Source organism: Hypanus sabinus, unplaced genomic scaffold, assembly GCF_030144855.1.
Source record: "Hypanus sabinus isolate sHypSab1 unplaced genomic scaffold, sHypSab1.hap1 scaffold_842, whole genome shotgun sequence".
Taxonomy (NCBI): Eukaryota; Metazoa; Chordata; class Chondrichthyes; order Myliobatiformes; family Dasyatidae; genus Hypanus; species Hypanus sabinus.
Window position 1 is genome coordinate 172501 of NW_026781695.1, and position 17325 is coordinate 189825.

The 17325-nt window shown below is 48.7% G+C and overlaps 1 protein-coding gene across 2 annotated transcripts in view; it reads left to right on the forward strand.

Moving 5' to 3' along the window:
• The first annotated feature begins 3145 nt into the window (after positions 1-3145).
• Positions 3146-17325, forward strand: part of LOC132390298 (isocitrate dehydrogenase [NAD] subunit gamma, mitochondrial-like) — a 28007-nt gene continuing 13827 nt past the window's right edge. The window contains exons 1-3 of one of the 2 annotated variants that reach the window (XM_059962915.1): positions 3146-3285; positions 6346-6393; positions 9699-9796. In XM_059962915.1, coding sequence (XP_059818898.1) covers positions 3208-3285; positions 6346-6393; positions 9699-9796 — 224 coding nt within the window. In that variant the 5' untranslated portion in view covers positions 3146-3207. The remainder of the gene's footprint in view (positions 3286-6345; positions 6394-9698; positions 9797-17325) is intronic. The other variant, XM_059962916.1, reaches the window with a different exon arrangement.

The window sequence follows — 17325 nt, forward strand, 5'->3', positions numbered from 1 at the left end:
GTGTGTGTTTGTCTGTGTGTGTCTGCGTGTGTGTGCGTGTGTGTGTATGTGTGTTTGTTTGTGTCTGTGTGTGTATGTGTGTTTGTGTCTGTGTGTGTGCTTGTGTGTGCGTGTGTCTGTGTGTGTATGTGTGTCTGTGTGTGTGTCTGTGTGTGTGTTTGTCTGTGTGTGTGTCTGTGTGGGTGTCTGCGTGTGTGTGTATGTGTGTTTGTGTGTGTCTGTGTCTGCATCTGTGTTTGTGTGTGTGTGTGTGTGTGTGTGGTTGCGCGTGTGTGTATGTGTGTTTGTTTGTGTCTGTGTGTGTATGTGTGTGTGCTTGTGTGTGTGTGTGCGTGTGTCTGTGTGTGCGTGTGTGTGTCTGCATGTGTGTGTTTGTGTGTATGTGTGTTTGTGTGTGTGTGTGTCTGTGTGTGTGTGTGTGTGGTTGCGCGTGTGTGTATGTGTGTGGTTGCGCCTGTGTGTATGTGTGTTTGTTTGTGTCTGTGTGTGTGTGTGTGTGTGTGTGTGTGTGTGTGTGTGTGTGTGTGTGTGTGTGTGTTGCTCTGGATTTCCAGCATCTCCAGGATCTCTCCTGTTTAGGTTATTTTTATCACTAAACAGATCTTCACAAACATCTCGTTTTAAAGCAGAAGATGGGGGGTGGTAGCAAAGAGAGTGAAAAATACATTTTTAGCACATAATTCTGCAAGGCTAGTAGGTTTTAAAGAGATCATTTTGTGCTCTAAACAGCCCGTTAAGAACACTGCCTCACGATTTTTGCTCTCTTTTTGCCCTACTTAATTTAATTGTTTAAATTTTATTTCTTATTGTGATTTATAGATTTTTAATGCACTGTATTAATGTAATGTACTCGGTGAAAAAAAACAAATGTTGCGACTTATGTTGTGATATAAAATCTGATTCTGTCCGATCCCAAAAGACCCGAGAACATGACTTGTGTAGATGTATTGTTTAATTTTAAAGATCTCAAGTGAAGTAATAACGCGAACATTTACATCCATAAAGCGTGGATCGTTTGCCACAGTCCTACTGTTGTTCCGACACACAGCCAAATAGATCTATGCTGGCTCCCCAGTTAAAATTCCCCTCCCCTTGTTCCCTTCAACTTCATTCTCTCTCTCTGAATTAAGTTTAATATCACTAGCATTTATTTATGGGGACGAGCTCCCACCGCCTATCCAATTCTGCCAATGGTGTGAGCCTCAAATAGCCTCCGAAAACCAAGTCCAGCTCCTGGCCGTCACGCGTGGCTTAGCTTCTTAGCCCAGCGGAACTGTTCCTACTGACAGGAGCAGGGGCAAAGGCGGGTTACTGGTGCCTGTACACCAGTCACTGGGGGCGGATGGGGCCGGTCAGCCATGGTAACTCACCCGGAAGAAGGAAAACTGATCTCAGGTCAACGCTGCCTTGGGCTACACCCACTCACCGGGAAGGTTTCAGGAGTAAAAAGAACCTGGAGCTACCGCCCCCCAGGGCAGTCCTATGTTCAGTTCTAGCGCTGACTGGCAGCCCCAGCGACACTGCTGGAGCTAAACTGCATCGGCCTCTGCCGTTCCTTTGTGTTTGCGTGGAGAGGGGGAGCCTGCTCTGGGGGCAAAACCTTGTTCTCCATATCGTACTGCCCTGGCTTGCATATCCAGGCAGCTAGGACCTAACATCCATGATCGACCCCAACCAATGAGGCCCATATCAATAGACAATAGGTGCAGAAGTAGACCATTCGGCCCTTTGAGCCTGCACCTCCATTTTGAGATCATGGCTGATCATCTACTATCATTACCTGGTTCCTGCCCTGTCCCCATATCCCTTGATTCCCCTATCCATAAGATACCTATCTAGCTCCTTCTTGAAAGCATCCAGAGAATTGGCCTCCACTGTCTTCCGAGGCAGTGCATTCCAGACCCCCCACAACTCTCTGGGAGAAGAAGTTTTTCCTTAACTCTGTCCTAAATGACCTACCCCTTATTCTCAAACCATGCCCTCTGGTACTGGACTCTCCCAGCATCTGGAACATATTTCCTGCCTCTATCTTGTCCAATCCCTTAATAATCTTATATGTTGCAATCAGATCCCCTCTCAATCTCCTTAATTCCAGCGTGTACAAGTCCAGTCTCTCTAACCTCTCTGCATAAGACAGTCCGGACGTCCCAGGAATTAACCTTGTGAATCTACGCTGCACTTCCTCTACAGCCAGGATGTCCTTCCTTAACCCTGGAGACCAAAACTGTACACAATACTCCAGGTGTGGTCTCACCAGGGCCCTGTACAAATGCAAAAGGATTTCCTTGCTCTTGTACTCAATTCGCTTTGTACCATACCATACAATGGAATATATAATAGAAAACACTGTAAATTACAATAAGAAATGTGCAAACATTTATATATTATTTTATATTGTTGAGATACAGGCACCAAATAGGCCCTGCCGCCCACAGTCCCCGATTAACCCCAGCCTAATTGCAATGATCAATTAACCTACCAATATCTGTGGACTGTGGGAGGAAACTCACACAGTCCACGGGGAGAATGTGCAAACTCCTTACGGGTTGTGGTGGGAATTGAACCTGGGTCACTGGTACGGTAAGGGCATTGTGCTAACCGTGTCACCCTGAGTTTATGTAAACGGTAAAATTAAATAAGTAGTGCAAAAAGGGAGGGAAAAGGTAGTGAGGTTGTGTTTATGGGTTCAATGTCCATTCAGAAATCTAATGGCAGAATGAAGAAGCTCTTCTTACATTCAGTGTGTGCCTTCAGACTTCTGTCCCTCCTCCTTGATGGTAGCGATGAGCAGAGGGCATGTTGTGGGTAATGATGGATAGTGCTTTCGGATCTCTCCCGCTCCCTCTTGTGGGCTAGGTGAATTTAATGGGCTGAATGGTGTCTGTGGCACATGGAGGAGATATTGAATGTTGGGATTGAAAAGAGCCAGCATGGGCTGAACGTGTCGAATGGCCTCCTTTCCCACGCCAGAACAATATCGAGATTACACCCCGTAATCCCATCCCCGCAGGAAGACGCTTGGCCAAGGGTTAGGAAAGCGGCGAAGGGCCGAGAGGCTGTGAACCACATCTCCCAGAGGACAGCGGGCGGAGCAGGGGATTATGGGGGAAAGAAGTGGAAACTACATCTCCCAGAGGGCCGCACAGCGGCGCATGCGTGTCGCCTGCCTGGTGGCACACGTGATCAGGCCCGGTCCGGACCGCGGGGATGGCAACGGCGGTGGCTCCTGTCCTGCGGCGTTGGTTGGGCGCAGCTGCTCGCAGCCCCTTCGGGAAGCCGGCCCAGGTGAAAGGAGAGGAGAATACACGGGCAGAGGGGGTCGGGTGGGGTAGGGGAATGAGGGGAGTGTGGACATTGTGCATGAGGAGGATGGCGAGACGGTCGCGGTCCCGCCCGCTGAGCCGTACTGCGCATGCGCTGAGGCTTCCCTTTCCCACATGAGCTGCAGTGAAAATCCTTGTCTTGCAAACTCTTCATACGGCGCTGATATTTCATTGGGAGCTTGAAGGGATTTGTTATGTCGCAAACTTCTACAGGTACTGAGGAGAGCATTGCAACCGGGTATATCGCCGTCTGGTATGGGGGGGGGAAGGGTAGGCTACTGCACAGGATCAAAATAAGCTGCAGAGAGTTCTAAAACTTGTAAAGTTAGTCAGGTCCATCAAGGAGCGATGCCTCAAAAAGGCAGTATCCATCATTAAGAACCCTCATCACCCAGGTCATGCCCTGTTCTCATCAGGGAGGAGGTACAGAAGCCTGAAGGCACACACTCAACGATTCATTAATAGCTTCTTCCCCTCTGCCATCAGATTTCTGAATGGATAATGAACCCATGAACAGTACCTCATTACTTTTTATCTATTTTGCATGCTTAATTAACTGTAGCAACACACACAAAATGCTGGTGGAACGCAGCATTTTGTGTGTGTTGCTTGAATTTCCAGCATCTGCAGATTTCCTCGTGTTAACTGTAATTATGTTGTTTTTCTTTATTATGTATTGCATCGTAGTGCTGGTGCAAAGGCTGCTAAATCTGATTCTGATCATTACACAGTGCATTGAGGTAAAACAATAACAGCGTGCAGAAGGAAGTGTAACAGCTACAGAGAAAGTGCAGTGCAGGTAGACTATAAGGTGCAGAGTCATAACAAGAGTCCATCTTATCATACAAAATACCTGTTCAGGAGTCTGATAACAGCGGGGTAGAAACTGTCCCTGATCCTGGTGGTGTGTCTGCTGCCCGATGGGAGAAGACAAAAATGGAATTAGAATTGGTTTATTATTGTCACACGTACAGAGATACAGGGTGGCTGGAGTCTTTAATTGTGCTGGCTGCTTTACTGAGGCGGTAAGAACTGTGGACAGAGTCCACGGAGGGGAGAGACTGGTTTCCGTGATGTGCCCAAAACTCTCCGCGGTTTCTTGCAGTCATGGGCGGAGCAGTTGCCGTGATGAGTCTGGACTGTCGGCGTTCTGTAGTGCATCCTTTAGAGGCTGAGGATGGTTGAGAGCTTGCGTCAACTGGTGACTTCTTACCCCGCAACCACACCATTGAAGTTTAAGTGTGTTGTTGGGGACATATGTATACTCAAGGTATAAATACAAAGGACACAGCCTTGGTTAAAGGGTTGATCCTTCAGAATGGAGACAAGGAGGAATTTCTTCAGCCAAAGGTAGCAAACCTGTGGAATGGCTGACTGAAGTCATTGGGCATATTTAAAGCAGAGATGGATTCTCTCTTATGACCTTGCACCTTACCGCCTACCTGCACTGCACTCTCTCTGTAACTGGGACACTCTATTCTGCGTTCTGTTATTGTTTTACCTTGTTCTACCTCAATGCGCTGTGTAATGATCTGATCTGCATGAACAGTGGGCAAGACAAGAGTTTCACCTGTGACAGTAATAAACCAATTCCAATGCAGGTGGCAACAGAGAAAAGCAGACTCAATGCTTGTAAAGTCTGCAGGGTGTCAGGCAGGAACTGAGTGGGGAACCAGTGAACTCGTTCAAATGATGAGCACCAGTCCAATGGGCTGAGTGGCCTCTTTCTTGCAGTTCCAGATCTGGGAGGTAGCTCCACCCGGTGGCAGGAGGTGGCGGCTGCAGCATGACGTGTGGGTGTCTGTTTATTCAGTGTGGCCCTTCGGGCCGCCCCACGCAGCGGTCTCATGATTGAACCCGAGTGTAATCACGGGACAATTTACAATTAGCCTGCCAGCCGGTACACCTTTGGACTGTGGGAGAACATACAATGAGCAGGCGGGGATTGAACCCGTGTTACCGGTGCTGTAAAGCATTGTGCTGATCGCTGTGCTACTGCGCTGCTCCAATATAGATTGTAAGTTGCAGTAAGAAGTATGCGCGCTGTATGCTTTGCTGTCATCGTTATGTGACGTGGATGATCGTGGTCTTTCCATGATCATGATTGTTCTTGGCAAATTTTTCTGCAGAAGGCCATTGCCGCCTTCTGAGCAGCACCTTTACAGGGTGGATGACCACCGCCTCCGCCCAGCCACTTTGAATACTCTTCAGAGATTGTCTGCCTGGCGACAGTGGTCACATGTGCCAGTTGCTCGTGCGACCACCCACCACCTGCTCCCGTGACTTCACGTGACCCTGATCGAGGGGCTAAGCAGGTGCTACACCTCGCCCACCTGCAGGCTAGCGGAGGGAAGGAGCACCTCACACCTCCTTTGGTAGGGACGTACCTCCAGCCCGCCACCCCAATGTTTCGATGTGCTGCATACATCTGAATCTGTACCCTCCTTTTTTACTGTCATCCATGTTCCCATCTAAGAGTTTCTTAAATGTCCCTGATGTATCTGCCTCCACCATTAGCCCAGGCACCCGCCACTCTCTGCGTAAAAGTCCTACCTAGAACATCCCCCCCCCCCCCCCCCCCACCACTGTACTTCCCTCCACTCACCTTAAAAGTATGTCTTCTTATCTTGACCATTGTTGCTCTGGGAAAAAATCTCAAGCTGTCTACTCTTAACTATGCCTGTTATCAATTTATTCATCTCTCATCCTCCGCTGCAATGAGAAAAGCCCCATCTCGCTCAATCTTTCCTCATAAGACTTGCTGTCTAATCCAGGCAGCATCCTGGTAAATCTCCTCTGCACCCCCTCTGAAGCATTCACGTCCCTCCTGTAACAAGGTGGCCAGAACTGAACACCGTACTCCCAAGTGTGGTCTAACCAGGGTTTTACAGAGCTGCAACATCGGGTTAAGTTTCCGCAGTGAGTGAATTGTGACGGGAAGCTCTCAACACCTCTCAAAGGTGTAAAGCAAAAATGGGGCGTGGGTTACCTGCTGCTAATTGTTCCTCGTTTTCTGCCCCAGGTTCTTGGTGCGACTACCTGCGGTCACCGAAGGCTATCGGCTTTCGTTGTAAGTTCGCTTGCCCCTGCCACAGGCTCTGCTCCCACCCCACACACAAGCCACTTCACACATCGCTGTCCACCGACGGAAGCAAAATCTCCACAGTGATTCAGCTCCTGGCACGCTCACGCTAAACCTGTGTGCGGACTCTTGCTATGGGTGGGGCTTGGTGGTGGGGTTGGGAGAGAAGCACCCACAACATTGGCTGCTGCAGGTTGCGCCTGCCTGCTCTCCCCCACATCCCGAAACCTCATACCCCTCCCTACCCAAACCCTTCCCTGTATCCGTCACCCCTCTGACCCCTACACCCCTCCCAGTATCTGTACCTCACTCTGTCCAGCCCCTGTAACACACAACCATCTTTCACCCCTTCCAGTTCCTGTAACGCTTTCTGTCTTTGTAAATAAACCCCTCTGGCCTCTATGTCCCTCTCTTTCTGTAAACCACTTCAGCCCCTACACAACTCTCCATCTCTATAATGCTCTCCAGTACATACACCCCTCTCTCTCACCCCTCCCCATTCACATTCAGTGTCCACACTCCCAATCGGACCCATCCCTTCCCGTTCACTCTCACCATTCGCACTCCCCACGGAACTCCATCCTTTCCCATTCACTCCCGCTGTCCGTACTCCCATTGGGACCCCCCCCTTCCCATACATCCCACCGTCCACAACCCCAGTGGGACCCACCCCTTCCCAATCACTCCCACTGTCCGTAACCCCAATGGGACCCACCCCTTCCCAATCACTCCCACTGTCCACAACCCCAATGGGACCCACCTCTTCCCAATCACTCCAACTGTCCACAACCCCAATGGGACCCACCCCTTCCCAATCACTCCCACTGTCCACAACCCCAATGGGACCAACCCCTTTCCAATCACTCCCACTGTCCACAACCCCAATGGGACCCACCCCTTCCCAATCACTCCCACCGTCCACAACCCCAATGGGACCCACCGCTTCCCAATCACTCCCACTGTCCACAACCCCAATGGGACCCACCTCTTCCCAATCACTCCAACTGTCCACAACCCCAATGGGACCCACCCCTTCCCAATCACTCCCACTGTCCACAACCCCAATGGGACCCACCGCTTCCCAATCACTCCCACTGTCCACAACCCCAATGGGACCCACCCCTTCCCAATCACTCCCACTGTCCACAACCCCAATGGGACCAACCCCTTTCCAATCACTCCCACTGTCCACAACCCCAGTGGGACCCACCCCTTCCTAATCACTCCCACTGTCCACAACCCCAATGGGACCCACCCCTTCCCAATCACTCCCACCGTCCACAACCCCAGTGGGACCCACCCCTTCCTAATCACTCCCACCGTCCACAACCCCAATGGGACCCACCGCTTCCCTCTCACTTCCAATGGGACCCCATTCATACTGAAAACTGGACACCTGCCTTTCCCATCCACTCCACCGTCTTCAGCCTGAGTGCACACCAGTGAATGTGCTGATACAGGCCATCTGTTCTTCACGGCCCCGAACATCCATCCACACAGATCCCTGGCTGATGGAGCTGCTGTATCCTGGGATTGGGATTTTGCCGACAACTTCTGCATTTGATTAACTTTCTTTTCCTTTTATTTCCACCCATTCGCCCAGACTGATCACTCAATAGTAAGTATATCTTTTAAGCACACCTGCAACATGGCCATGGTGACCTTGCTCTGTCTTGTACCCTTGCTGCTGGTGATGAGCATGTGAGAGACTCCAATACATGACAATGTATAAGTGGTATCTCCCTAAGAGAGAGGGGCTGAGAGACCCCAGTCAGTGTATAGATCTCCCCCTGAGAGGGACTGAGAAACACCGGTCAGTGTACAGATCTCCCCCTGAGAGAGAGGGACTGAGAGACACCGGTCAGTGTACAGATCTCCCCTGAGAGAGAGGGACTGAGAGACACCGGTCAGTGTACAGATCTCCCCCTGAGAGGGACTGAGAAACACCGGTCAGTGTACAGATCTCCCCCTGAGAGAGAGGGACTGAGAGACACCGGTCAGTGTACAGATCTCCCCCTGAGAGAGAGGGACTGAGAGACACCGGTCAGTGTACAGATCTCCCCCTGAGAGAGAGGACTGAGAGACACCGGTCAGTGTACAGATCTCCCCTGAGAGAGAGGGACTGAGAGACACCCATCAGTGTACAGATCTCCCTCTGAGAGAGAGGGACTGAGAGACACCGGTCAGTGTACAGATCTCCCCCAGAGAGAGAGGGAATGAGAGACACCGGTCAGTGTACAGATCTCCCCCAGAGAGAGAGGGAATGAGAGACACCGGTCAGTGTACAGATCTCCCCCTGAGAGAGGGACTGAGAGACACCAGTCAGTGTACAGATCTCCCCCCGAGAGAGAGGGACTGAGAGACACCGGTCAGTGTACAGAGCTCCCCCAGAGAGGGAGGGACTGAGTGACACCGGTCAGTGTACAGATCTCCCCCTGAGAGAGAGGGACTGAGAGACACCGGTCAGTGTACAGATCTCCCCTGAGAGAGAGGGACTGAGAGACACCGGTCAGTGTACAGATCACCCTGAGAGAGAGGAGACACCGGTCAGTGTACAGATCCCCTGACAGAGAGAGGGACTGAGAGACACCGGTCAGTGTACAGATCTCCCCTGAGAGAGAGGGACTGAGAGACAACGGTCAGTGTACAGATCTCCCTCGGAGAGAGAGGGACTGAGAGACACCGGTCAGTGTACAGATCCCCTGACAGAGAGAGGGACTGAGAGACACCGGTCAGTGTACAGATCTCCCCTGAGAGAGAGGGACTGAGAGACAACGGTCAGTGTACAGATCTTCCCCTGAGAGAGAGAGGGACTGAGAGACACCGGTCAGTGTACAGATCTCCCCCTGAGAGAGAGGGACTGAGAGACACCGGTCAGTGTACAGATCTCCCCCTGAGAGAGAGGGACTGAGAGACAACGGTCAGTGTACAGATCTTCCCCTGAGAGAGAGGGACTGAGAGACACCGGTCAGTGTACAGATCTCCCCCTGAGAGAGAGGGACTGAGAGACAACGGTCAGTGTACAGATCTTCCCCTGAGAGAGAGGGACTGAGAAGCACCAGTCATGTACAAATATCCATCAAGTGAAATACTTAGAGACACCGGCGGTGTCCAGACAACCATCAAGAGAAAGGCACTAAAAGAGAACTGTCTCTCCCATTCAGGTTTTGGAATGTGAAGGCAGGAGGGACAGAAATATGTTGAAATTGTCTCTTACCAGCTTGTTTCCTTGCACCAGGGCATCCTCCCAGTGTTCTTTCACCCACTGACCACACTGTCACTTCTCTCCACAGCCGCCCCCGGCCAAGTATGGGGGCCGACACACAGTGGCGATGATCCCGGGGGATGGAATTGGCCCGGAGCTGATGGCACACGTCAGGGATGTGTTCAGGTGAGCACTCGCGACTCCGGAACCATGGGGAGAGGCTCGGGCTCCACACGTACATATAGGTGAAATACAGACATGATGGGCTGAATGGTCACATCTGGGTCATGTTCTCTTCTCGCTGCCATTGTGAGGGAGTTACAGAAAGCTTACGTCCAAACCCAGCAGATTCAGGAACAGTTATTACCCTCCTACCATCGGGCTCCAGAACCAGAATGGATAACTTCATTCACCTCAGCATTGAATTGATTCCTCAGCCTAAAGACTCGCCTCGACAACTCCTGTTCTCAGTATTACTTATTTACTTTTTTTGTATTTGCAGTTTGTCTTCTTTTGCACTTTGGTTGTTTGTTAGTCTTTAGTGTTTTTTTTCTCATAGTGTATTGTACTGCTTTGTTCTACCCTGAATTTCCACGAGAAAATGAATCTCAGGGTAGCATTTTGATTTGGAGCAAGAAGGGTGCGAGTGAACGGCTGATTTTCGGAGCCAAGGCAGTTTTTGCCACTCGGGTTAAAAGAGAGGCAAGACTGCACAGGCACGTGACGTCAGCCAGTAGAGTGTGAAAGATTTAAAAAGTATCCAGCGGGCAGCGGAGTGATAGGGCTTTGACTCAACGGGCTTAGCCGGTAACAGGATGAGGCGAGGTAGGAAGTATGTGTGTGAGGCCAGTTTTCTGTGCTCGGTGTCAGATGTGGGAGGTCCTGGAATCTCCCAGCCTCCCGGACGGCCATATCTGCACCCAGTGTGTCGAGCTGCAGCTCCTGTGGGGCCAAGTTTGAGAACTGGAGATACAGGTTGATGACTTTCGCCTTGTCTAGGAGAGCGAAGAGGTTTGTAGAGGGGAGTTATAGGCAGGTCGTCACACAGGGGCCATGGGAGACAGACAAGTGGGTCACAGTCAGAAGGGGGAAGGGGAAGAGTCAGGTACCAGAGAGTACCCCTGTGGCTGTACCCCTTGACAATAAGTACTCCTGTTTTGAGTACAGTTGGGGAGAGAACAGCCTACCTGGTGGAAGTGACAGTGGCCGTGCCTCTGGCACAGAGTCTGGCCCTGTGGCTCAGACGTATAGGGAAAGGAAGAGGAAGGCAGTAGTGATAGGGGACTCTATAGTTAGGGGGTCAGACAGGCGATTCTGTGGACACAGGAAAGAAACTGGGATGGTAGTTTGCCTCCCAGGTGCCAGGGTCTGGGATGTTTCGGATCGCGTCCAAGATACCCTGCAGTGGGAGGGAGAACAGCCAGAGGTCGTGGTACATATTGGTACCAATGGCATAGGTAGGAAAAGGGAAGAGGTCCTGAAAAAAGAGTACAGGGAGTTAGGAAGGAAGTTGAGAAGCAGGACCGTAAAGGTAGTAATTTCGGGATTACAGGCAGTCCCTGAGTTACGAATGTCCGACTTACAGATAATTCGTACTTATGAACTGAGGAAGGAGAACGCTGCCCGCCATTTTAAGTCGTTGCCTTTGACACTGTGTTGAGTGTGTATCTTTGCATTTGGTTTAAATTTTTCTTAGCAAGATTCACCCTGACCCTGTCGGCTGGTGGCGCAGTGCGCTCAGCGCTGGGCTGGAGAACAGAGCTTCCCGAGTTCGATCCAGTGACAGATCGCTCCTGTGCTGGGTTGATGTTGATCCAGTGACTCCCATACCACCCATGCCGGGTTGATGTCAAGCGCATAACTCGACCTCTTAAAAAAAAAACACTGCCACCTCCAGTTTAAATTCCCATGCGGAATATTGTGAAGGATCAGATATCCAAGCCCAGCACAGCCCCCACTTGTCCCATTTAACCTGTCTCAATGCAGTGAACTTTTGGACCCGGGGAATTCAGTGCGGTGGTCCTTAGGACCCAGCAGACCTCAGGAGCCAGCAGAGGTCGGGACCTGCCGCCCGCAGTGTTTCTGTTCCGTTGATGGGAAGTGATCGCGATTGAGAATAAAATGGAAATAATAAAGTGTTTGGAAAGAGTTGCAACGCCATCGGTCATTGGAAAAGCGTTAGTCGGTCAACGATCAGAACAATTTTAAAGGATGAAGTGAGAATAATGAAGCATGTGAAAGGCCCTGCCCCGATGAAAGCTACAATTATTACTAAGCAATGCTGTGGTTTAATTATTGGAATGCATACGTTCCTTAAGTGTTTTATATGCATAGAAAGGTAAAATATATACTATATACTAAGACAAACGTTTGACTAACTGACGCTAAATAATATGGGATGTACTTGTTCAGACTTACGTACAAATCCGACGGACTCAGGAACTGAGCTCATACGTAACCCGGGGCCTGCCTGTACTGCCTGTGCCATGCGACAGTGAGAATAGGAATAGAATGAGGTGGAGGATAAATGCGTGGCTGAGGGATTGGAGGAGGGAGCAGGGATTCAGATTTCTGGATCATTGGGACCTCTTTTGGGGCAAGTGTGACCTGTACAAAAAGGACCAGTTGCACCTGAATCCCAGGGGGACCAATATCCTGGCGGGAAGGTTTGCTAAGGCTACTGGGGAGAGTTTAAACTGGAATTGTTGGGTGGGAACTGAAGAGACTGGGAAAGAGGAGGTTAGCTCACAAATAGAGAAAGCTTGTAGACAGTGCGAGAGGGAGAATAGGCAGGTGGTAGAGAAGGGACGCACTCAGACCGAAGGTTTGAGATACGTCTATTTTAACACGAGAGTTGTTAACAAAGCGGATGAGCTTACAGCGTGGATCAGTGCTTGGAGCTATGATGTGGTGGCCATTACAGAGACTTGGATGGCTCAGGGACAGGAATGGTTACTTCAATTGCCAGGATTTAGATGTTTCAGTAAGGACAGGGAGGGAAGCAAAAGAGGTGGGGGCGTGGCACTGTTGATCAGAGATAGCATCACGGTTGTAGAAAGTGGAAGCCATGGAGGGATTGTCTACGGAGTCTCTGCAGGTGGAGGTTAGAAACAGGAAGGGGTCAATAACTTCACTGGGTGTTTTTTATAGGCTGCCCAATAGTAACAGATATTGAGGAGCAGATCAGGAAACAGATCCTGGAAAGGTGTAATAATAACAGAGTTGTCGTGATGGGAGATTTTAAATTCCCAAATATCAATTGGCATCTCCCTCGAGCAAGGGGTTTAGTTGGGATGGAATTTGTTAGGTGTGTTCAGGAAGGTTTCTTGACACAATAAGTAGATAAGCCTACAAAAAGAGAGGCTGTACTTGATTTATTACTGGGAAATGAACTTGGTCAGGTGTCAGGTCTCTCAGTGGGAGAGCATTTTGGAGATAGTGATCATAATTCTGTCTCCTTTACAATAGCATTGGAGAGAGATAGGAACAGACAAGTTAGAAAAGTGCTTAATTGGGGTAAGGGGAATTTTGAACCTATCGGGCAGGAAATTGGAGTCTTAAATTGGAAACAGATGTTCTCAGGAAAAGTACGGAAGAAATGTGGCAAATGTTCAAGGGATATTTGTGTGGAGTTCTGCATAGGTACCGTCCAATGAGGGTACAGGAACTGTGGTGTACAAAGGCTGTAATAAATCTAGTCAAGAAGAAAAGAAAAGCTCACAAAAGGTTCAGAGAGCTAGATGATGTTAGAGATCTGGAAGATTATAAGGCTAACAGGAAGGAGCTTAAGAAGGAAATTAGGAGAGCCAGAAGGGGCCATGAGAAGGCCTTGGTGGACAGGATTAAGGAAAACCCCAAGGCATTCTACAAGTATGTGAAGAGCAAGAGGATAAGATGTGAAAGAATAGGACCTATCAAGTGTGACAGTGGGAAAGTGTAAATGGAACCGGAGGAAATAGCAGAATTACTTAATGAATACTTTACTTCAGTATTCACTATGGAAAAGACTCTTGGTGATGATAGTGATGACGCAGCAGTTTGAAAAGCTTGAGCATGTAAGTATTAAGAAAGAGGATGCGCTGGAGCTTTTGGGAAGCATCAAGTTGGGTAAGTCTCCGGGACCGAATGTGATGTACCCCAGGCTACTGCGGGAGGTGAGGGAGGAGATTGCTGAGCCTCTGGCGATGATCTTTGCATCATCAATGGGGACGGGAGAGGTTCCGGAGGATCGTAGGGTTGCAGATGTTGTTCCTTTATTCAAGAAAGAGAGTATAGATAGCCCAGGAAATTATAGACCGGTGAGTCTTACCTGAGTGGTTGGTACGTTGATGGAGGAGATCCTGAGAGGCAGGATTTGTGAACATTTGAAGCGGCATAATCTGATTAGGAATAGTAGCATGGCTTTGTAAAAGGCAGGTCCTCCCTTACAAGCATAATTGAATTTTTTGAGGATGTGACTCAAAATTGATGAAGGAAGAGCAGTAGATGTAGTGTATATGGATTTCAGCAAGGCATTTGATAAGGTAGCCCATACAAGGCTTATTGAGAAAGTAGGGAGGCTTGGGATCCAAGGGGACATTGCTTTGTGGATCCAGAACTGGTTTGCCCACAGAAGTGGTTGTCCACGGGTCATATGGAGGTCGGTGACCAGTGGAGTGCCTCAGGGATCTGTTCTGGGACCCTTATACTTTGTGATTTTTATAAATCACCTGGACGAGGAAGTGGAGGGATGGGTTAGTAAGTTTGCAAAGGCTGGGGGTGTTGTGGATAGTGTGGAGGGCTGTCAGAGGTTACAGCAGGACATTGATAGGATGAAAACTGGGCTGGGAAGTGGCAGATGGAGTTCAACCTGGATAAGTGTGAAGCGGTTCATTTTGGTAGGTCAAATATGATGGCAGAATATAGTATTAATGGTAAGACTCTTGGCAGTGTGGAGGATCAGAGGGATCTTGGGGTCCGAGTCCATAGGACGCTCAAAGCAGATAGGTTGACTATAACTATAACGCTCATAGGTTGACTCTGGTTAAGAAGGCGTACGGTGCATTGGCCTTTATCAATCGTGGAATTGAATATAGGAGCTGAGAGGTAATGTTGCAGCTATATAGGACCCTGGTCAGACCCCACTTGGAGTACTGTGCTCAGATCTCATCTCACTACAGGAAGGATGTGGAAGCCATAGAAAGGGTGCAGAGGAGATTCACAAAAATGTTGCCTGGATTGGGGAGCATGCCTTATGAGAATATGTTGAGTGAGCTCAGCCTTTTCTCCTTGGAGCGACGGAGGATGAGAGGTGATCTGATAGATGTGTATAAGATGATGAGAGGCATTGATTGTGTGGATAGTCGGAGGCTTTTTCCCAGGGCTGAAATCCCATAAGAGGGCACAGGTTTAAGGTGCTGGGGAGTAGGTACAGAGATGTCAGAGATAAGTTTTTTTACCCAGAGAGTGGTAAGTGCGTAGAATGGGCTGCCGGCAATGGTGTTGGAGGCAGATATGATAGGGTCTTTTAAGAGACTTTTGGATAGGTACATGGAGCTTAGAAAAATAGAGGACTACAGGTAAGCCTAGTGATTTCAAAGGTTGGGACATGTTAGGCACAGCTTTGTGGGCCAAAGGTTGTGCTGTGGTTTTCTGTGTTTCTGTGACATAGGCGTGGTTTGATAATAAAATTACTTTGAACTGGGCAGATGGGGCTAGCATGGAGCAGTTGGGCCAAAGGGCCAGCTTCCATTCTGTATGAGCCTGTGACTAGGAGTTAACAGGCTGATAATGAGAGCGATTAGAAGGCAAGTGGCTCTGTGGCATTTATTGCAGGCAGGTCCCAGAATATCTGGCTCTAATTAGCTAAAAATCTTTGCATACTGGAACAATATATTACCACAGTGCTCTTGAGAGAAAACAATAGACATGAGCTTCTGCAGATGCTGGAAATCTCTCCTCGGAGTTCAGTACCCAGCGCTGTCTGTAAGGAGGTTGTACTTTCTCCCTGTGACCACATGGGTTTCTTCCAGGTGCTCCGGTTTCCTCCCACAGTCCAAAAACATGCCAGTTGGTAGATTAATTAGTCATTGTAAATTGTCCTGTGATTAGGCTAGGGTTAAATAGGTAGGTGGCTGGGTAGTGCCAGATGAGGCTCTTCCCTTTTGCACTTCTAAATAAATTAACTAAAACTCACTGACATAGGTAATGTTGGTTTGCTGCAGCACTACAGTGTAATACATAGAAAATACTATAAATTGCAGCGGGAAATATATATACTGTGGATTCCGGTTAACTGGGACACATCGGGACCAGTACATTTTGGCCCAATTAAGCAGCTGCTTCAATTTACCGAAATTTCATGGGAATAGTTTTAAAAAGGCAAATTATGTTTAACTGAGTAAAATGTATTTAAATTAAATACAGAACAAGTTGGGACGCTGCTGATACTACTGCAGTACTACTAAACTGTGTTAGTTCTTAGTAGTTATCGACAGAGGAGTTCACCCAGTGTACGCTAATGTGTTCTTTCGATTGACTGTAATCTGAGCAGATATCTAGTGCACATAATGGACTGGTTTCAAACAATGCTTTCAATGATTGCATCCTCTCAATCTTCAGTTTTATTCTAACATTCAAGATGATAGCTGATACCTTCAAACTCTTCGTAGCTCCTATCTTGCTGAAGTTGTGAAATTGTTTCATTTTCACTCCCGGCCTTTTCCGACATTTGCGAGCCTGAACATTTGAACCAGCAATGAGCAAGGCAGTTCAGAATTGTCTTACTGCTTATTTCAAGTCAAGTCAAGTTACTTTTTATTGTCATTTCGACCATAACTGCTGGTACGGTACACAGTAAAAACAAGACAACGTTTTTCAGGACTATGGTGCTATATGAAACAGTACAAAAACTACACTGAACTACGTAAAAACAACACAGAGAGAAAAAAAAAACTACACTAGACTACAGACCTACCCAGGACTGCATAAAGTGCACAAAAACAGTGCAGGTATTTCTCGCCAACTATTAGTTTTTACAGATATGCAAGTGATTCTATTTAAAAACCGATTGCTCTAAATGCTGTGTAGCATCTAAGGGCCACACGACATGCATGTGGCTGACGCTAGTTTGAAACCATTTGGCAACAGTCTCCTGCCTCGCTTGATCAGCGTAGTGTCCAAAATAAATTAAAGGAATCCTGGCTATTTTCTTGATTAGTTATAGTTCTTTAAGAGTTGTCCCAAATAAATGGCTGGCCGAATTAACCAATGGTCCAACCAACCTGAATCTACCAGACATAAACAACTTAACTAGGCAGTGTAGAAAGAGAGCAGGTAGTGAGGGAGTGCTGATGAGTTCGTGGTCCAGAAATCTGACGGTAGGTGGTGGGGGGAGAATCTGTTGTGAATACATTGAGGGGGAAGAAGCCTGAAGTGACTGGGGGGAGGGGAAGGAGTACAAGCCGGCAGGTGAGAGTTGGGACCAGGTGGGTGTGTGGGGGGAGGTGGGGATGAAGTGAGAAGTAAATGAGCAGTAAGAGCAGAATTAGGCCATTCAGCCCGTCCACCATTTCATCATGGCTAATTGATTTCCCTCTCAACCCCATTCCCCTGTCTTCTCTTCATAGCCTTTCACACCCTGACTAATCAAAAACCCACCAAGCTCCACCTTAAATATACCTGATGACTTGGCTACCACAGCTGCCTGTGGCAACGAATTCCACAGATTCACCAAC